The sequence below is a fragment of the Dendropsophus ebraccatus genome, chromosome 11, assembly GCF_027789765.1.
Source record: "Dendropsophus ebraccatus isolate aDenEbr1 chromosome 11, aDenEbr1.pat, whole genome shotgun sequence".
Taxonomy (NCBI): Eukaryota; Metazoa; Chordata; class Amphibia; order Anura; family Hylidae; genus Dendropsophus; species Dendropsophus ebraccatus.
This window is the reverse complement of record NC_091464.1, coordinates 41,557,101-41,579,558: the sequence shown is the minus strand read 5'-3', so window position 1 is coordinate 41,579,558 and position 22,458 is coordinate 41,557,101. Positions and strand designations below refer to the sequence as shown.

General features: G+C 40.5%; 1 protein-coding gene across 1 annotated transcript in view; it reads left to right on the top strand.

Annotated features, from left to right (window-relative positions):
• The window catches only part of LRRC75A (leucine rich repeat containing 75A), a 193,367-nt gene that overhangs the window by 126,858 nt on the left and 44,051 nt on the right, over positions 1 to 22,458 (top strand). Inside the window, exon 3 of the mRNA XM_069944457.1 lies at positions 2,568 to 2,680. Within this exon, the coding sequence (XP_069800558.1) occupies positions 2,568 to 2,680 (113 nt within the window). The remainder of the gene's footprint in view (positions 1 to 2,567; positions 2,681 to 22,458) is intronic.

The following is a 22,458-nucleotide window of genomic DNA, read 5'->3' as shown; positions in this document are numbered from 1 at the left end:
GTCAACAGAGGGGTCACTTATATATTGCAAATGTATGTGATTGGCGGTTTCTGGACGTGTCACTGATTCTGTAGTAATATATGAGGTTCGTAGACCGACATTTGTTATGTTATTCCAAATTATTGATCTACAAATCTGTCTGTCTAAACTAAAATCAGGGTTTGTAGCTGTCAAGAGAACCTAATCTCCCTGTCTAATTCATCTTAATTGGCTTTTTTAGGCAAAATTATTAGTGCTTTATCTTCAGGATAGGTCATCAATATCAAATTAGTGGAGATCTGACACCCAACAAAACTGTGCACATAGAAAATAGAGCAGGAAGCAGAAAGCTCCATACATTGTGTAGTGGCCATGCTGGGATATTGCAGCTCAGTTATCATTCCCTTCAGTTGTAACGGAGCTGCAGTAACCCAGAATGGTAAGCTTCCAATTCTGTGTCAGGTGGTCAGTAAAGATTTCACAAACAACTGGTTGGCAGCCCCCTACCAATATGATTTAAAAAAAACTCCTTTAACCCATAAGCGACCCTGGACTTCCAAGGCCGCCCATAGCGGCGGCCGCGCTCTGAACCGCCACAGTCCCGGGTGCCGCATGTAGCCCAGGACCGCGGCTATTAGTGGGCACGGTCCGATCGCCGTGCCCGCTAATTAGATATTCGGAAGCATCGATCTATGCTGTATTACTATGCAGCATAGATCGCAATGAGAGATCAGTGTGCTTATACTAGAAGTCCCAAGGGGGGCTTCTAGTATAAGTGTAAAAGGAAAAAAAAAGTGTTATTAGTAAAAAAAAAAAAACCCTCCCCTAATAAAAGTTTGAATCATCCCCCTCTTCCCATGTTATAAATAAAAATAAATAAATAAACATGTTTGGTATTGCCGCGTGTGTAATCACCCGAAATATTAATTTATCACATTCCTGATCTCGTACAGTAAATGGCGTAAGCGCCAAAAAATCCCAAAGTGCAAAATTGCGCATTTTTGGTCGCATCAAATCCCGAAAAAAAAAAATTCTGGTTTTGCAGTGTACTTTATGAAAAAATTCAGCCTGTCATTGCAAAGTACAATTAGTGACACAAAAATAAGGGCTCATGTGGGTCTCTAGGTGAAAAAATGCAAGTGCTATGGACTTTTAAGCACAAGGAGGAAAAAACGAAAATGCTAAAGTGAAATTGGCCCCGTCCTCTAAGGGTTAAGTTTCTTCTGAAAATGTTAATATGGCAAGTAAGTCTCTGGCAGATTAGGGCATATACCTTTGTATGGAAGATGAAATGGCATAAGCACCATATTTATAAAGTACCTGGCCACCACTTTTTCAGGTTTCTAGCATTTCAGCCATATGGTCTGATTTGCTTCTTGCTGTGCTATAGTCTTCACCTGTATGTGCCCCCAGGGGCAGTAGGTAGTGGTAGTCCCCTGGTGATCCATGATTCTCTGATGCCTGGTATTACGGGAGCCCATGCTTGTCACAGTTTTTCTTTGCTTTTAAGAATCAAGGCCTCAGCAAAAATGGAAATGAGCAAAAACTTTTGGAAATGAGCTTATATTATGTAGATAATCAGTATTACTATGGCTCAGTCATTCTTTCCTCCATGGGAATTCTATGAGATAAGCACCAAATAGCTGGGAGATGATTAATCATAGGCATAATAGTTTTCTATACACTATTGTTATCAGTTTAATATGTTCTTTTCAGTCAAACTAATAGAATTATGGAGCGTACAGTCAGAATTTGGGCTTTTACAAAGTCAATGGTGCATACCGAATTATTCATTATAACAGCGACCAGTAATAGGTAATAGTAAGGTTTTGTGCTTATTATGAGCATTTCATTCTGTTATTCATAGTTGGTGTTGGTTATATTTTCCCTTCAATGTATTTGGGTACCTTTTACGTGGACGTACAGCAAAATGTGTTGACAGATAGATAATTTAATAAATTTATTGATAGACATTTTAAAATGACTTTTTAATTGGTGGACTTCCTCAGTGTAGGCCATAAATATGTGATTAATGGGGTGGCCACTGAATGTACATTGTGAACAGGTGAGGAAGACTTTGCTGTCTACATTGCGGGAGTTTATCAAGACTAGAGATGAGCAAAACTCATGTTCGAGCTTGTTCGAGTCCTATGGTTCGACATTTGAATACCCGTGGCTGAAGAAGTTAGATGCAGCCCTAAGGAGTCTGGGAAAACATGGATACAGCCTATGACTGTGCAGTGTTGTATGCAACGACTGAATATTGATGTAAATTGTAGTAAAATACTATTCATTATTACAGTCTTTTTTCTTTTTGGTAAAAATCCACAGGTGACCTTACAATGAAGACCTTCAAAATGTTATTTATTATTTATTATTATACCTTGTGATGGTAACTCGTAGACATCTCCTTGAGATGAATTCTGCTACAGTGTTCCCAAGTTTCCTCTTCACCAAGTTTGCCAACTTCTTAGCTTTGCAACAAGTTAAGAAGTACATTGATTTTAGTAAAACTCATGTATGGATGAAGTTAGTATACTGTATATAGACACAGTGTGCCCTAAACCTGCCTGTTGTTCATATTGCAGGAGGGAGATTCACTTGGGGCCATGGAGAAAGTTTGCAGACAACTGACTTACCACCTCAGCCCTCACTCACAGTGGAGACGTCAAGGTATTGTGAAGCGGAAGCCGCAGGCCTGGTGAGTCACCTTTTTAGAAACAGCAAGTCCTGACAGCTCATGGATCTGTACATGGTATGGGGGATCTGCCAGTGTTTTCATTGAACACATTGCCTGTTTATTTTGCCTCCTGCAGTCCTCCCTACTTGTTTTGTATACACATGACTTGCTACGAAAGCCCTTGGCTTTTACGTGACCCAGATATTTAAAGTAACCTATATCAGCATTTCCTTCTTCTAGGCTCTTACAATTTGCTGGTTCATCTCCTGCCTGCATGTCATCACAACCTCCTTCCTTATAATAGCCCTTATTACAAAAGTTTTTCTGCCTTTTCCTTCTTGTCTTTCACATTATTCAGAGTCATTTGACATAAGTTAAATAAGTTCTTTACTTTTGAGATTAGAACTCTGCAATATGATGGGAGGTCACTCAGGAATCCTTATCTTTTGGTGATATTCTTATCAATAGACAGTGTGCATTTCATTTTAAGGGTGGTCAACAATAAAAAAAATAGCTTTTGAGAACAATCTGAAATCGCTCCCCACAATACACAAAATGATAGTTGTAATGATAGTCGTAATACTTTCACTCAGGACAACCCACAAAGCATGTTTAATCTGCGAACATCTTATTGGACGAACAGATATGCAAACTATCGACGAACTACCAGCGATGATTTTTAGACATGTATAAAGACAATGATAAATGACTTATTGTTTGAATGCTAGATGTTATTACACGGACAGATAATAGCTTATTTTCAGTCATTATAGCGAGTTTTCAATGATAGACATGCTGCTGCATGAAAGTCTTAAAGTGTCGCTCTCGTTATAACTTTCAAAATCTAAATCAACAGTAGATGTGATATAAAGCAAGTTTGCAACTTATATTCATTATTTTTTGTATCATGCTGTAAAACATAGCTGAACTTACCAGAAATCCTGGTCCAGTCTCCTGAAGGCAGATTTTCTGACTTGTGCTGGTTAAAAAAAAAAAAAACTAAACATGTGAAGTCCTGGCCAGTACAGAGAGTGACAGCTTAGTGTGTTCAAAACAAAATAAGGTCCAGGAGCAGGAGATGATCCCTTCCATGACATATGTTAACATACATTGGGATGACCCAATGGATTGGAAAATACATTGTACATTCTTAAGACATATCTAAGTGGACTATGAAGCTCAGAACTTGAGAAAAAGCTAGCACTAAATCAGCCATGTTATCAACAATGATATATGTGAACGATATATATGTATACGGTACATTGTGATGGACTAAGATTTTGAAATGACCATTATACACTAATAAAATTCATGAAAATGTATAAAAATAAATAAATAAATAATTAATAATAATATATAGATTTTACTATACTTAAAAATATACATTTTTCTGTTTCTTGCTGCAGAACTGACAGCAGAAAGATCAGCAATATTGGTTTTCACGCTTGAAAATTGAAACTAAATGAATTCCATGACCATTGTTGTTTTTTAGAGTAGTAGCCTTTTTCATTTTCTCACATTTTGTACTTGGATGTGCAGGTACATCCAGCCATAAAGCATATTGTTTATTCCAACCTGCAACTATTGGTATTCCAGTCCATTTGCATTATTTTGACTCCTATCATGTAATTATGTCATAGACTTGTCAGGCAGGTTGTGCTTAGCAGCCAGATGAATATGCAAAAAGTGTTATCAAAGCAAGCAGACAGAAAGCTATGGGTTGTTTGCAGAATACTGAAGAAGGCTATACCATAGCAATTAAAGTCTATCTATAGTCTGAACATAAACAATCAGAAAATGCATGTCATCATTTGTGATTGATGTCAATAACTCATCATACTTACCCAATATTCTTTATATAGAACAGATCCGTAGTAATGAACTGTAGCTTAGCAAGAGCTTTATTGTTATGGTTTATGCAGTTTATAATAAATATCCCAATATCCCAACTACTCCTGTAAATAGAATATATAGAGAATTTCCAGGGAGTATTATCCTCCCAGTACAAAGCTGTGTTAGTCTAATCGTATGTATGGTGTCCATACAAATATGCATTCAGTTGACTTCATAGAGCCATAAATTGGCCAGATACATAGTGAATAGAGTGCCCAGATAGTACATTGGAAGCCTAATTTAGTGCCATAAATTTACCAGATAAATAGTAAATAGTAAAGTGCCAGACCAGTACAACAAGTGCACAATTACTGTAATGTGTAGAGCACATAAGCAGTGCATATACAGTATCACCTTAAATGGACACTAACATTTGAAGAATACCTGTCAATATGTCTGACATGTCAGAGACACTTATCAAAAGTATTTATCATTGTGTTCACATTATGACTGATCAGTAGAATGGGTGGAAAGATGACCACAGAGAGATGGCCCAATACACTTGCCTTGGGAGTCCGCCTAGCTCACGTAACACAGAGTCGGGAGTGAACTTGGTAAGAGTGTACTTGTCCTGGCTGATTCCCCTGATCAGTCATGGTCTGGGAACACAGACACTGATCGATCAAAATGTTTATTATGTCTCTCTGATATATCACAGGTTTATTTTTGTTTGTTTTTTTATGACAGTGTCCAAGTTGCAGCCACTAGGGGTCTCACTTTGCTGTTCACTGCCTGTTGTTAGGCATACAGACAGTAAGTCAGCTCTTGCCAAAGAATCATCATTCTCAAAAACAATCCAGAAGACTAACCGCATTGTATCCAGAACACTAAAAAAACAATTTTAGCATCTAGTCCATCAAACATACGGGGGAAAATTTACTGTTAATTTAATAGCTGCGACTTTTCTAACTAGTTTTAGCCATTTTTATTCCTCCTTGCACTTGGTAAATTTTGCAAAAAATTGGGCATGTCCAGAAAAAATTGTGCACAGCACTTGGACGTAATGGAGGGACCTACTGGACCTAATGGGACACCTACCTACCTTTTCCCACAAACCACCCACCTGGTCCATACCAGATGTAGGCCTGTGCCTGTAGGTGCAAAGCCCAGATTATGCAAATATTTAGGAGAATACACAAAATAGATTATGAAACAATACATCTAATAATTATTCACAAGTCGAATACAGGTTCATAAATACTACTTAGACTTAAACATGGGTTCAACCAAAATAGGCGCAGAGTCAAACATAAAGCAGTGCTGGCAGAGACACGCTCTAGAAAGCTGAGAATTGCAAAAAGAGATGGCGCTAAACTGGGGACACCAGCTGGGAAAATAACAATAGAGGGACACAAATCTATGGCTATAGAAACCCTGAAACATTAATAAAGTACGACCAGAGCATTTTCTTACTGACTGTTAAAAGCCCAGACACAGTTTTAAGTGTCACTGTCGTTATAACTTTGAAAATCTAAATTAACAGTAGATGTGATATAAAGCAAGTTTGCAAGAAACATTAATTATGTCTTTTTAGTTATCATGGAAAACACAGCACTTCCTGTTTTCTGACTCTTTTTTTTCTCAAAGAGTCAGAAAACAGGAAGTCCCGTGTTTTCCAGGCCATCTAAGCGCTCACAGAGAGAAGGTAGGCTGTGGACTAAGGAAAAATGTGATTGAAAGACACATTGAGCCGTGACTCTCTGTACTCGCCAGAATTCCTGTGTGTAGTCTCTTTTTTTTTTTAACGAGCACAAATATAAAAATCTGCCTTTAGAAGACTGGACCTGGATTTTTGGTAAGTATAGCTTTGTTTTACAGCATGATAACTAAAAAATAATAATAAATGTATATTGCAAACTTGCTTTATCTCACATTTACTGTTTATTTCGATTTTAAAAGTTATAACGACAGGTACACTTTAAGAATATCATAGCTAAATAGCACATACAATGCAGAGATGACATTGTATAGTGCATACAGTGCTTCTATAAAGCATCAAATACCGTGACTATTTACTAATGCAGCATGCTGTAATCCTACAGATATTTCATCAAATATTGCCAGCTTTATTTTGCTATGGTCTTCCATGTCCCTGTAATGCTCCTAATCCAGGAGTGTCCTGCTGTTTGTCTGTAACCTTTCAGCATTTAGGATGGAATAATTTCCTGGTCTATGCGTCAAGCTGCCCCCCGCCCCCCCCCCCCCGCACCTCTATGTGTAATTGTTATTACTGGGAATCACAGAGGACTCATCATCTTAGGAGGTGGTAATTAAAATTTCTTGTTAAGATTAAATGCCCCCAAAATCCAGGAGGCATAAGTCAACCTCTACTTTTGTAAACTACAAGAGCTAAAACCATCTAAGATTGTGATTGTGAATAAGCCGCCCGCTCTTGCTTAATTGCTTTTCTAATTACTTCTTGGCCATTTTTTAGAACATAAAGAAAAGTGAAATGACTTCCGATCTTCGCCATTTCAAGAGTAATTGCTGTTTCATCTAAGTACATAAAATGTTGGAGATCTGCACAATTACTTAGATGCAAGAACGGCCTCCTGTGCACATCATTGTATTTAACCTTCTAGTATTATGTGATGCATCTTACGCATCTTCCATAGAACCGATTTACAAGATCATAAAGTCACAGACTAGCCACTGGGATGTGAGCAGCCTCTTTGTAACCATCAATAGGCCACTCTGGGTTTATAGTATTTATAGAGATAAATCATTGAATCTTCTATTGTATATATTTCCTTCTTTGTTGAGTATGCATATACAGTTGAAGTTATACGTTTACATACACCTTTGCCACATTCATTAAAGTGTTTCCCCATCAACATGACGGCACCATGGAGAGAGGGACCCCGCCCCCAGGGACAGGAAACCTAGAGTATAAAAAATTTAGGCCCTCCTCTCATCCTCAGTGGTTTCCTGTCCCTGACGGGAGACCTGGAGTACAGAGGCTCTGCAGAGTCTCCAAAGAACAGATGCCGGGACCTCTCTCCTGCTGGGCCGCCCTAGTTGGGGTGTGCTGAGGAGGTCCAGAGGGGATGCAGGGGCCTCCCAGAGAAGACCGACTCACCGTTCCTCCCGGACGCGGTGACGTCTTGAGGCCGGGAACCGGACAGACCAGGGCAGCTCAAAGACGCTGCGGCGAATGAGCTACTTCCGGTTCGGAAGCCGGGATTCCCTATGGGCGCGAGGTAGTGACGTCGCGCGGGAGTCCCGGCCAGGACGCGCCGGAAGTGACGTAGCACGCCGGTCAGAGTACTTCCGGGGCTGGCGGCTGCAGATCTTTCAGGCTGAGTGAGTCGGCCGGCGCTCGGAGCAAAGTAGCAGCAGTAGCAGCGGCAATGAGCTCCAGCAGTGAACGGAGGAAGGAGTCATCCGGCGCGGCATCATCCAGGGTATCGGCCATGCTTCTCCCCCGGTTGGGGGTGGTGAGATGACTTCTATTTGTTTGTTCCTCTGTATCACATATTTATGGGCTTTCATTATGATTAATTGCAGGATGAAAGTGCCAAGCGCTCAAGGTCCTCTAGACATAGAGAGTGCAGAATTTGTAAAGATAAACTAAAGTCTGATTACAACAAGCCCACATGTGAAGAGTGTATTTCCAGAATGGTTAGGGCTGAAGTCCCTTCTATGGAGGCTATTATCTCATCTGTAAAAGATATTATTAAGAGTGAAATCCAGAACTCCTTAAAGGATATTAGACCTGCACCAACGCCTTCTCTCCCGCTTCCAATAGTTATGTGTCAACCTCCTCCTGATGAAGAGGTGCCAGGTCCCTCCAGAGCTCCACTTGAAGTTTTTGGTGAAGCTGAAGATGAGGGAGTAATAACAAAAGAGGGTTCGGGAGCAGAGGGCTCGGACTTCTCCGACACAGATATTGGGGGGAAACCTCTCTTTTCTATTGAGGATATCAGTGCTCTAGTAAAGGAAGTTAGAGCTACTATGGAATTGGAAGATGTTAGAGAACCTAAATCCGTACAGGATATAATGTTTGGAGGACTAGACACTAAAAAACAAAGAGTTTTTCCGGTGCATAGAACAATTTCATCACTTATTACAAGAGAGTGGAAAAAACCAGAAAAAAGGGGGTTCATTCCTAGAGCGGTTAAAAGAAAATACCCGTTCGACGAATCAGAGAATCCTTCCTGGGATAAACCGCCTAGCATCGATGTTTCTATAGCCAAAATGTCCAGAAAGGGAGCTTTACCCTTTGAAGACCTAGGAACCTTAAAGGATCCTTTAGACAAAAGAGCAGACGCTTTTTTAAAGAAATCCTGGGTAGCTTCCACAGCCTCATTTAAACCTAACATTGCAAGCACATGTGTAGCTAGGTCTATGATGGTATGGCTCAGTAAACTAGAACAGGATATACAGGCAGGAGAATCGGGGGAAAAGCATTTACCCATGTTAAAGAAATCTGCGGCTTACCTTTCAGATGCTTCAACTGACGCCTTGCGGTTCTCGGCACGTTCAGCAGCTTTATCAAATTCGGCCAGAAGAGCCCTATGGTTAAAAAATTGGTCGGGAGAACCAGCATCGAAAGCTAAGTTGTGTGGTATACCATGTGAAGGCAATTATTTGTTTGGTTCTTTTCTAGATGACCTACTAGACAAAGCGTCAGATAGAAAAAAGGGGTTTCCCTATTCCTCGCAAAGGAGTCACTACCAGTCCTTTCGGAACAAGGGAAAAGGTGGATTCCAGAGGAAAGGGCCAGAAACCTCTGGAAAAGGGAAAGGAAAAGCCAGAGGGTATATGTTCTCTCAAAAGACAGACAATTCCAAGAAGCCCTCTGCCCAATGACGCCGAGCCACGAGTGGGGGGCAGGTTGGCTCAGTTTGCTCAGGAATGGGAAAAGATCTGCGGCAGTTCCTGGGTGTTACAGTCCATTCGAGAAGGAGTAAATATAGATTTCCATTCATTGCCTCCCACTCGTTTTATAATAACAAAGAGTCACTCGGGAGAAAAGGGCCAACATCTATTGGAGACAGAGGTCAGGACTCTCATGGAGAAGGGAGTTCTGATACCAGTTCCAAACGGGGAAGAAGCACAAGGGTTTTATTCAACCCTGTTCCTAATACAAAAACCGGACAAATCCTACCGAGTAATCATAAACTTAAAACCATTGAATCAGTTCATAAAATACCAACGATTCAAAATGGAGACAATAAAAAGCACAATAAATCTTCTTTATCCAAATTGTTTTATGGCGTCTGTGGACCTAAGAGATGCCTACCTGCACGTGCCAATTCATCAGACATTTCAAAAATACCTCAGAATAGCAATCTGGATAGACAAGGTGCTTCTACACTTACAATTTCGAGCCCTACCATTCGGGATATCAATTGCCCCGAGGGTTTTCACAAAAATTATTGCGGAAATGGCAGCTCATATAAGAGAAGAGGAAGGGTTGTTCATTCCGTATCTGGACGACTTTCTGCTTGTAGCGGAAAGCAGGAGCAAACTGCAGATAATGATAAAAAGAGTCCTAGCCATTCTACAGAACCTGGGCTGGATCATAAACGAAGAAAAATCCTCTCTAGTCCCTGCAACGAGGAAGAAGTTTCTGGGAATAATACTGGATTCAGTAATGCAGAAATCTTTTTTGCCAAAGGAGAAAATTCAGAAGTTGCAGCATGCAGTAAAAACTATAATTCAAAATCCAAAAACGTCCATAAGGAACGGTATGTCCTTGTTGGGTCTGTTTACGGCCACCATTCCCGCAGTACCCTGGGCTCAATACCATTCCCGACGTCTGCAGGCAGAGTTATTAGCAGTATGGGACGGCTCACCCACAGACCTTGACAGAAAGATCACCCTGTCACAAGGAACTCTAGACAGTTTTTCATGGTGGCTTACGGAAAAGAATTTATCAGCGGGTCTGAGCTGGGTTAATAAATCCCTTAAAGTCATTACCACAGATGCGAGTCCCTGGGGATGGGGAGCACATCTGGATCACCTCAATTTCCAAGGCCCCTGGTTGGAACAGCATACCTTTGGGTCTTCAAATCAAAAAGAATTAGCTGCAGTTCACCAAGCTTTGCTGACAGCAAAGAGATTCATTTATAAAACAGATGTAAAAATTATGTCAGACAATTCTACTACGGTTTCTGTGATCAATAGACAGGGTACAACTAGAAGTCAAGGTTTGCTTAACCTGTCTTATGATATCTTTTTATTTGCAGAAAACAACTTGTTAAGTCTTTCCGCAGTGCACTTGAAGGGGAGCATGAATACGAGAGCGGACTTCCTGAGTCGTCACCAGTTACATCAAGGGGAATGGCAGCTAAACCCTACAATATTCCGAATGATAACAGACCTATGGGGGGTACCAGTCGTGGACTTATTCGCAAACCGTCAGAACAGGCAAGTCAAGCTTTTTCTTTCATTGTCCCCAGCAGACCGGCCCCTAAAAGTAGATGCATTAGCTCACCACTGGTCATGGAGCCTTATGTATGCCTTCCCTCCACTAGCACTCATTCCCCGAGTGTTGAAGAAAATAAGACAAGACAGAGCCAAGTTAATTCTAATAGCGCCATTCTGGCCACGGAGAGCATGGTTCTCGTCTCTTCAGAGTCTGTCAGTAGCGGACCCATGGGTGCTGCCGGAGCAGGAAGATCTTCTTTTTCAGGGACCCATCTTGCATCCCAGTGTGAAGCAACTGCACCTGACAGCATGGCTTTTGAAAGGATGATCCTTAGAACTCATGGCCTTTCTGATACAGTAATTACCACTCTACAGAAAAGTAGAAAGGCGATAACATATAAGATCTACTTTAGGATCTGGCGAACTTTTTTCTCCTTTGTGGGTTCCAATATTATAGACTTACATAAACCAAATATTGCCCAGGTGCTGGATTTTCTACAAAAGGGTCTAGAGAAAGGACTAAAACCAGCCACGTTAAAGGTTCATGCTTCAGCACTAGGGGCATTGTATAATCAGCAGGTGGCATGTGATCCATGGGTCATGAGATTCTTTAAAGCGGCAGCCAGGTTCTCCACCACAGTTAGCTGTGCCGTCCCACCATGGGATCTGAATTTAGTACTAAAAAGCCTGACAGATGCTCCGTTTGAGCCACTCACGGAAATTTCACTAAAGAATTTAACATTAAAAACAGCGCTTTTGGTTGCAGTCACCTCGGCCAGGAGAGTAGGAGAATTGGCAAATATGTCCTGTTGTGAACCTTATACAAAAATCTTATCGGACAGAATAATCTTTAGCCCCGATCCAGCCTTTCTTCCAAAGGTAGTGACTGATTTTCATAAATTTCAGGACATTGTTTTGCCATCTTTTTGTGAGAACCCATCTAACGATAAAGAGAAAGAATTCCATTGCCTAGATGTCAGAAGAGTGGTTTTGCAATACTTGGAATCTACCAGGCAATTTAGGAAGTCCAGATCACTGTTCATACAGTTCTCTGGAGTCAATAAGGGATGTAAGGCAAGCAGTGGCTCCATTTCCAGATGGATAAGACAAGCAATATGCGCTTGTTATTCGGTGGCAGGGGTTCCTCCACCACTTAGGCTTAGAGCTCATTCCACCAGGGCAATAGCGACTTCCTGGGCGGAGAGGAGGGACGCTTCTATTGCTCAGATCTGTAGGGCGGCGGTTTGGTCTTCACCCCACACTTTCTTCAGGCACTATAGATTAGATTTATCTGATTTATCGGGTGTTGCCTTTGGTAGGAAAGTCTTACAGGCCATTGTCCCCCCCTAGTGGTTTCTTCTCTGGTACTCTCTCCATGGTGCCGTCATGTTGATGGGGAAAACAGAAATTACTCACCGATAATGATGTTTCCTCGAAACATGACGGCACCACCACATTCCCACCCTTTTTTGGTGCTATCTCACTTTTTTCACGAGGGTGTGCGAAAAAAAAAAAAAAAAAAAAGGACAAATATATTTTGCATGATTATTAGTTGGTGAAGGTATGGTATTATTATCCTTGTACTAACCAGGGCTCTCTTCGGTCTCTGTAAATCACTGAGGATGAGAGGAGGGCCTAAATTTTTTATACTCTAGGTTTCCTGTCCCTGGGGGCGGGGTCCCTCTCTCCATGGTGCCGTCATGTTTCGAGGAAACATCATTATCGGTGAGTAATTTCTGTTATCCCTCTTTTCAGGATAAGCTGATGTGTTTTTTACATGAGGAGCAGCCCTGTTTCTGGCCATTATATAACTTGATATGACAAGGTTATCAGATTTCTACACAGCAGGTGTCATCTGGAAATTTCAGTAGTCTCTAATGCAATTTGGGGGACTTAATGTTTATGAAGGCTCCCATACACTGTGCACACAGAAGAGGGGATATTGTTCCCTTGTATCTATATAGCACAGCCTCAAAGCAGCAGTAGTGTAGTTGGAGGGACATTGTGGAGCAATACTGAGCAGTGTCTCTAAGCTGTGACTCTAATGAGAATCTAATGAGTTGAGACCTATTAATTGCTACAAACTCCCTGTATCCTGTTACAGCCACTCTCCCTTTTCACACACGCCTTGCTTTTAATGACCTGGGTAACAAATAACTGATCTTTCAGTGATCTAATGGTTTGTCACCTTCTATTTTTCAAAGTGAATGATAAGTTCTGGGGGGGAGGGGAGAGAAAGAAGCATTTTAAAGTGTCATTGTCATTTTTTTTCTTTTTTTTTTCAGAAATCAATAGTCCAGGCGATTTTAAGAAACTTTGTAATTGGGATTATTAGGCAAATATGCCATTATCTGCATTCAAAAAGACTTTCCCCAGGTCCCCCCCTCTCTCTCACTCACTGCTCATTATCAGATAGTCTTGACTCTTTTACTTCAGTTGAGCCCTGTGTAACCTATGGAGAGGGGAGGGGGAAGGAGGGAGGAGGGAAATTAGTCCCCAGCAGAGAGCAGAGAACAAAGAATTACACAGTGGGACCTGTGTGAAAGACTTATTCAGAGGTCAGAGACGTCAGTGCTGACTTCAGAGTAGATAGCCCAGTGATGTAGCTGTAAATTAACTCTTTGTTGTCCTGTTTTGGTGCCTCATCTCCCTCAACCCCTCCCCTCTCCATAAGAGAACCATGAAGACAGGGGGAGAGCTTCAAACTGCTTTTTCATGATAAAAAAAAAAGCATTTTTCCGCTGATAAACCCAATTACAACGTTTCTTAAAATTGCCTGTTGATTTCTGGGGAAAAAAATTTAAATGACAGTGACACTTTAAGTTATTAAAAGGTCTTTATTTACTTTTATTTTTGAGCTTTGCAAAATTTGTTGAAATGGCAATGACCGCTTAAATTTTAAGAATGACCACTACATTTTGAGAATGTGAAATATCAGAAAAATTCTGGATACAATCATTCATTTCAGCTTTTATTTTCTTCATTACATTCCCAGTGACTCATAGGTTTACTGTACAAACACGTTTAGTATTTGGTAACCTTGCCTTTAAAATTGTCTGACTTAGGTGAAACATTTTGGGGCCTTGTAACCATGGGGTTATTATTATAAATTACCACATCAGCCTAAATGAACCTAAACAGGTATATGAAAAAGTACTCGGAGCATGTTTTTCCCCATTAACCTTTGAAAAACTAAGGTTGTAATATTACAGGCAAATTCCCACAGAAAAAGAACAATTCCTGGGTTTGTGTAACTTTTATTCTTAGTTAAAAGATTTCATTTTTTTTTTATATATCAGTTATGTTTTTTTGTTATTATTTGGGTTATTTTCTTATTACCCATATGTTTATTCTTAGGGATTTAGCAAATTACAGCAAACATGTAGAAGTCATAGACTGCTGAAGAACTAGGTTAATTATGCCCCATGTTTGTGACCTCCACAGAGCAGACATAGGAGGTCAGCTGTGTAATGAAAGCTCAGGCTAAGGGTTGATCAAGGTCTTACAGAAACAAACTAGATATAACTTCTATTTAAGCCAGGAAGACTGAAATTCAGAGCAATTATTTATCAGGATAGGACCCATGGTTATGGCTTGCCATTGCTGTTACTCAGAAAATCTCCCTTGGCAATAATTTATGGACTGCAAATTCTGCAAGGGGAGCATTTTAGAATGACTTATAATACAAATAAGCTATATACCATCCTACATCACCTCTATCTAAATATAAATGAAAGTACTGGGTAGATAGAAGAGGGCAAACATTTGTCTTTAGTGCAAGTCAAAGCCCACCTTTGGATGCCACATAATGTCAAGTTTCTTGCAATGTATATAAATAATCGCACAACGTCTTTACTGTAGCACATATAGCGTCTATGGCTTTGTATTATAAAGCTATATACTGGTGGTATTTTGAACCATTTGGCACGTTATTCTCCCCTAGAGGGATGAACAATTAAATATGGATTCAGGCTTATAGAAGTGCAAAAAGTTCCTATGGATGCCGTAATATGTTCATTATGCACTTGTGTGCATGATGCCTTACCTGAAATTGTGCCTAACTTGACTGCCCTTTGGCATGCATAAGTAATGTAATTGGCATAAGTAATGTAATCTCCCAGGGTCAAGTGCATTTCTACTCTAACCATAATTTTCTGTTCCTGTAATATTGTCAGGATTGTGCGTTGGCGCTCCTCGGTTCGAGCTGTGCAGCCCAGAAAGCGCTGAGTTGGTGTAGTGCCAGAACCCTGTCTGAACACAGGTTTATTTTAGGCTTGTTCAGACCCACCTGTCTTGCTTGTTATGTCTTGGCAGCTTGAGGGTTAAATTGCTGCTGTGTAGGTAAGCTGTGTGGAGGATCAGGGGCCGGTCCAATCAGCTGCTGGACTGAGTTCCTGATCCTCCATAAATAGTGGATAAGCCCAGCAGACAGACGCTGGCTATTAGTGTTCCTACTAGGCTAGGCGTATTCTAGCTGTGACTTGTAGTTCTCCTGCCTTGACTTTTCTGCTTGACTTTAGACCCTTCCTTTGCCTGACAATTTTGTACCTTAGCTGCCGCCATTGCTGACCCGGACTGTTGACCCCGAATTATTGTGTTTGTTTGTCTGTCCTTGTTTTGTGTTTTCACTTGTTACAGAGCAGGGACCGCTTTCGTGGTTGTCCGCAGCTGCCTAGGGCTGTCCGTGGCAAGTGGGCAGGGACAGTGGGCGGGAACAGCCAGGGCTCACTGTCTGTATTTATCTGTCTTACTGCCCTTGCCACCATCCAGTGCTAAGAAATATTTCCTTCTTTATTTGCGTAAAGCAAAATATATCCTTTTGTCTTAAAGTGTCACAGTTTTTTATAACTTTGAAAATCTAAATCAACAGTAGATGAGATATGAAGCAAGTTTTCAATTTATGTTCATATTTTTTTTAGTTATCATGGAAAACACGACACTTCCTGTGTTTAGACTCTTTTTTTTTTTCTCAAAAAGTCAGAAAACAGGAAGTCCCATGTTTCCCAGGCCATCTGCACAATCACAGATAGAAGGCAGTCATTGATGTCAGTGATTGATGGACATATCGAGCCGTGATTCTCTGCACTGGCCGGGACTTCATGTATTTGGTCTCTTTTTTTTTGCCAATTGCACACCCCAATTACACAGGGAAATGTGCGGCCAACGGCCAATGACTTTTTGATGGGTGGGAACGATCTGATCATCCACTGAACATGTCTTTCATCGGCTGATCGCTTGCTCCTTTACACAGGTCGATATTGGCTTGTTTATACGATGATCCCCCCATGTGATAGGACCCCTAGTCTCTCTGAAAAATGCCATGTCTTATAGTCCTCAATCTCACCAACTTTATGTTTCCAATTCTCTCACTTTCTAATTAATATCCCAGTGATTTTGATGTATCTCATAATGAATTCATACTAGGAGATTGGATTCACAATTCTCATAATGTATTTATCAGCTACTTGTTGCCTCTGCGTTCGCCATACTTCTCTGTTTCGCCTTATGGCTAATTTGTATTCCTTTTGTGACCGGTATCGGATCATTCACCGCTTCCATATTGCAATGAGCTGCAAATTGTGATGCTTAGAGTATAGAAATATATAGAATAAGCGGACTCTTTTTACATTATAAAGCAGATTATTGGTAATGTAAATCCACTAAATCTGAATATGTTGCTAATATTCACATGCATGAGATTCAGAAGGCACATCATGAGAAGCCTTCAAGCATTCATATGGATATTTTAACAGCGTGAAATGCATGTCCTGACACTGTTTATTCCCTGACATGGAGAGATTAGTTTAAGTACAAACAGGATTAATTTACAGAAAAGTAGGAATGAAGGTGCCACGTTATAATGTTCTGGTTCCAACTGCTTATAGGTTTGAAGCTTTTGTAAAGATCAAGCAAACAATTGAATTTCCATTGTTCTTTTTAAAAGCTTTGCATACATGAATAGTAAAAGTAAATCTAAGAAACCTGATTTTATTATATTGTATCTAAAGCAGAGGTTTATCTGGGGGGCAGGGAAGGGGTGTAGAGGGGACCGTGGCCCTGGGCCCATTTACTCAGGGGAACCCACTCGCTGTGCACAAGGATGGTGGTGGTTGATAGAGATGATCGAACAGGGCTGAGGTTCAGGTTCGTACGAACCTGAAACCATCGGCCACAGTACCGCCTGGAAAACAGGAATACAGCTTAGGTAATAGGCTGTATCCCTGTTTTCCAGGCGGTACTCTGGCTGTCACAGAATGGGAAAGCAACGGGAGTCAAATGCCTATAGTTCAGGTTCGATCATCTCTAGTGGTTGAGTTACACAGCTTTACCAGGCTCCTTTTAACTACTTCTTTACGGCCCTATTACACCAAGCAATCATCTGCTGTATTTGGCTGATTTTCAACCCTCCGGCAGCCCTTCGTTGCCGCCATTGGCCATACAGTAGGTGGAGTGAATATTGCACTATTACGGAGGAATGCCCTAACCAGATTTTGTTTTGATGTGGGGCCCTATTACTTTGAGGGAAGCACTAGCGGTCCATTTTTTCTTTAAAGAAGCAGTTAGCACCACTAATCTAAATCAGTTTAGACAGTAAGGGTGACTAGTACTTTTAGGTGGCCATTAAGGGGGTACTATTACTAAGTGTAGGCACAAAGGAAGAAGAAAGGAAGAAGAAGGCACTATTACTGCATGAAATGTGATACATTGTTTGGCATTGTTTTTTTAGGGGGGATACCTTCAGTTATGGGGCCACCGGCATCAGTATTGGGGCTAGTCTAAGTAGCAGGATGGCAATGGTAAAGGAGAAGCATGATGGTAGGTTTGTGTAGAAGGTGGAAAATAGATGAAGAGAGGGCTGGAAATGTACAGGGCCAAACATGTCTTTGTAACAAACTCTCTAAAGCTGTAGCTAGAAGTCTTAATGGCAGTCTAGGCCACATAGACAAAAGAGAGAAAAATGAATGACTCCGATCAGAGGAGGCATCACCCGTGAGTCAGTGGATGTGACTGGCAAAAACTTACGTAGATGCATTTCTGTAGTTGTAAGTGAATGTTACCTGGGTTTGGGGCCCAGATGTGTTTTAATATAGAAGGAAATACGTTCTAATATAGAAATACACCACTCAACTCCAATTTGCCGTCCAGCAGAGCACTGTTACTTTTGTGATGTTAATATGAAGCTGGCAGCCTATCACAGCCGAGCTTAATTGTATTCAAGAGAGATGCAAAAGAGCCAAACTGAGATCACTAAAGAACGCATCCGAGCTTGTATACTTAATTTCCCCAGGGGATAACACTGGGTCCTGAAAATAATTGGATTCTTTGTGGTTAGTGATACTTCTTCTATTAAAACAATCTGATTAATACTTGGAGAGGTTGGTTTACTATTAGAGAGTACAGAAGTATTTTGCCATCTCTGTTTGAGAGACGGCACAATAGGTCAGCTATAAGCATCCCAATGTAACGCAGCTGCTCCATGCACCCGAATGGCTTCAAATATAAAAATTCTATCAGCAGAAAGTGCACAACATTGTTCGCAAGTTTCTGGGAATCGGCTTCATGAATAAAAGCTTCATCTTATCAGCATAGAACCATCAACTTGAAATGGCTGTATAGCGTCTCTGAATTAAGTAGCTGGGGCTCAAGATTTGCAGCTTATTTGTGTGATTTTTTTCCAATGATTCAAATGAAGAAAAATGCAAATAAAAGAAATTAAATCCTTTTCTTCCTATTTTATGACTTTACATAGTTCTTGCTTGAATTATTAATACTTTTCTAGTATTTCATAGGGACAATTTTCATTAACCCTTTTCCATAAATGCATGGAGCTTAATATTTCCATTAGATTATTCCAAACCAGTGCCTTGTTATATGGTGTTTTTTCCCTGAACTGTCTGCCCAAAGGTAATGAATGACTGTATAATTTATTTTTCTGCCCATGGTGGTGTAGTTATCCTCACAGCGCAGTCTTTTGCAATAACATATGAAATGTGCATAATTCATTGAAGCACTCAGCAGCGCCTTGGAAAAATCTCAGCAAGTTTTGGAACATCTGCCAAATTATACTGATCTGTCTATGAGCATAAATTACAGACAGAAGGATCGACCACGAGCCAGAACTGGAGTTTCCCCTTAGAGTATTTAATACCAGATGGTTTCACTAGCAGAACGTGCTCTGTACAAGCAAAAGCACTTAAGGCAGTTGGTAGAAACATGGTATTGCCAACCTTAGTCTTCTCCTGGAAGGTCTACTGAGTTCTCCTGTCCCTGGCTCTGGACTGGTGCATTCTGGGAAATGCTTTATTTTTACTATTGGCCAGTTTTACAGATATGAATAATGGAAAGCAAAAGTTTTGTACCAAAATACTAGAAGGTCTATTATATCATTTGCCTTTATAGAGGACACAACTGTAATTGGGCCCAAAGGGCTTGTTTCTAATACTACCTGGGCTGTGATCATTGCAGAACTTCCAGACTCTCCTGGGACCTCATGCACCAGCTGGTTTATGGCTCTGTAGTCAGCAGATAATAGTCATACTTTCATAGTGACATGTAGCTGTGTAGAAAGGATTTCCCAGTGTACAAATTGCAGGGTGGCTGTGTAAAAATGTGAAGCATTACTATTGGCCTTTAAGGGATATGCCAGTGATTTTTTTTTTATTCTTTTAAATCAACTGGTTTCATAAATGTATATTGATTTGTAAATTACTTCAATTTAAACATCTCCAGTCTTTTCATACTTATTCGCTGCTGTATGTCTGGCAGGAAGTGATGTATTCTTTCCAGTCTGACACAATGCTCAAGAACTGTTCAGAGCAGAAGTTTTCTATGGGGATTTGCTGCTGTTCTGGACAGTTCCTGACATGGACAGAGGTGGCAGCAGAGAGCACTGTGTCAGACTGGAAAGAATACACCACTTCCTGCAGGACATACAGCAACTGATAAGTACTAGATAACTGGAGATTTTGATATAGATGTAAATTACAAATCTATATAACTTTTTGAAACAAGTTGATTTTTGCTGGAGTACCCCCTTAAGGGCCATGAAGGCGCAAGGGCATGCATTTACTAATAACAGATCACCAGGGATGCTATGCTTATTCACTAGATATCTAATGCTGTAAATTTTGTAGATATAACAGGGCTATAACCTCCAGTCATTAAAGGGCTATTACAGGAATAAAAATCTTGGTAACCTAATCCCATGTTTGGTTCAGGACAGCTGCTGATCACATAGGTGGGAGCACTACAGCTTATTTACCATTTAGAAATGCATCAAAAGTTTTGATGAGATGGGGTCTGGGTGTTTAGACCCCCACTGATCCCTAGAATGAGGCAGTGCTCAGTTAAGTGCTTCTCTACCAGTCTTGCTGGTTCCTGCACAGGAAAGACTCTATAGGAATTGTATAGAATCTGTCATCTGAAAGGACGAGCAAGACGGGATGCACTTAAGGGAAAACTATCAGCAGGTTAGAAGCAGCAAACCTTCTGATATGTCCCTATAATACACAGGGCACTAGCGATGAAAATAACCTTTATCTTCTGCACCGTTTTTGTGTACTTTGATATTTAATCCATATGCTAATAAAGCGGTTTAGTGCACTGGGGGCAGAAAACCCCTCCCCCCAGTGCACTGATCCACACAGGCCATCCGCCCCTTCTAATGAATATTGGGGCAGTGCTCTGCAGTGACATCACTCCGGGATTCATTTCTGCAGAGGGCCAGATTAGTATTCATTAGGAACACGGGCCAACTGAGGTGGATGGATAGTTCTTCCCCCAGTGCACCAAACCACCTCATTAGTAGAGCTTATTTTCCGTGACATTCTCAGAGGCCTAAGGGCCCTATTCCACCGGATGATAATCCTTTGCATAATCATTACCAATTAACAATATCAAACGACCGTTATTGCGAAAGACCTGAAAACGTTCACTCATTTCCATGGAACGATAATCATTACTTATGAGCTTAATTGCGATAGTTTTTTCTTTGCTATTTATTCGCTATTGCGTTCGTATCTATTGCGAACAACCGAACGATGTGTTATTCAATGCGAACGATCTGCGAACGTTTTGCGAACGAGCAACGATAAAAATAGGTCCAGGTCTTATGAAGCGATCAACGATTTCTCGTTCGGTCGTTAATCGTTAACTGCATTTCAACCGAACGATTATCCTTTAGATTCGAACGATTTAACGACAATCTGAACGATAATCGTGCGGTGGAGTAGGGCCCTAACTCCTACCAGTTATACAGTGATGACATATCTTAGCAATATATCATCATTTTAAGATACAGAAATTCTCGCTTACATATGACAAAGTATACTGAATAGAATTAAAAAACTAAAAACCTACAAAACTAACTGAACACATTTTGTACTGTAGCTGTAATTTCCTTCCAGCCAGTTCTATAAAAGTATTGATTTGTTTCTGCAGGTAGGAATTAATCCTGAGATTCAGAGTTTATAAAACTTTCTAGTCTGCTGCATCCATTAGTTAAATTATCCCAGATGTAAACTTTAAGGCAAAAACCAGACAAGAAAATCAGCAACAAAAATGTCTAGGAAGAACAATAATATCTATTTTCTCTGGTAAATTAAATGTTGTTCTAGTTTTACCCTCGAGTTTTAAAATCAGATAACGCTCTTTTTTTCACAGCTGAGCTGCTAAGGAGAACTCACAAAAATTATCTTAAGTCATAAACCCAAAGTGAAGCTCGAGTCCACCCCAGCCCAGCTGTACTGTGATATGTTCCAGCTTGTGCCTTCAGAGCATCAAGCTTCTTATTACGGCTGTTATCGCTGATGAGACACCTGGGTGTAGTTGTACTGAGGAAAGATGAGAACGTCTTTACTGCAGTCTGCAGCTTGTTACTTTACTGCTTGCTCCAAAGTGAGTGTGTTGGCTTTATAATCTGCACAGTTCAATATTTACTTCAACTATACTGGTGGCTGTACAAATCACCTTCCACGCCATAACATTATATCAGAATTATATTTACTTGCAATGTTATGGTTATATTAGACCCATGGGTGTTGTGAGATTAATGTTTTAATATACCTGCATTTTTTTTTATTTTTGGCTGCCTTTTACCTTTGGTCCATTGGCGGAGCTGAGATCAATGTCTTCAGCTTAGTCCAAAGTAATTGTAGTAAAAAGTCTCGGCACTCACCAAAATTAACTGATGCTTATTTATTCAGTGTAGTAAATCACAGGTTGCAAGGGCACATTTACTAAGCTGAATAAATAAGCATCAGTTGATTTTGGTGAGTGCTGGGATTCATTACTACATTTTCCTACCATGAGCACCACCGACCCTCAGAGTGCCATCTTTCTACTCTAACACAGTGCATTTAGGTAGTGTGCTAAGGTAACCATTCTGCCTGCTTTGAATTTATTATAATGTGATAGGTTTAGGCTGTTGCTTGCCTAATTTCCCTGATCCCCATACAGTGCATCTTTGTTTGCCCACATGCCTGCTTATAATCAACTGAAATACAGAAGAGACCAGGAAGATAGTTACAACA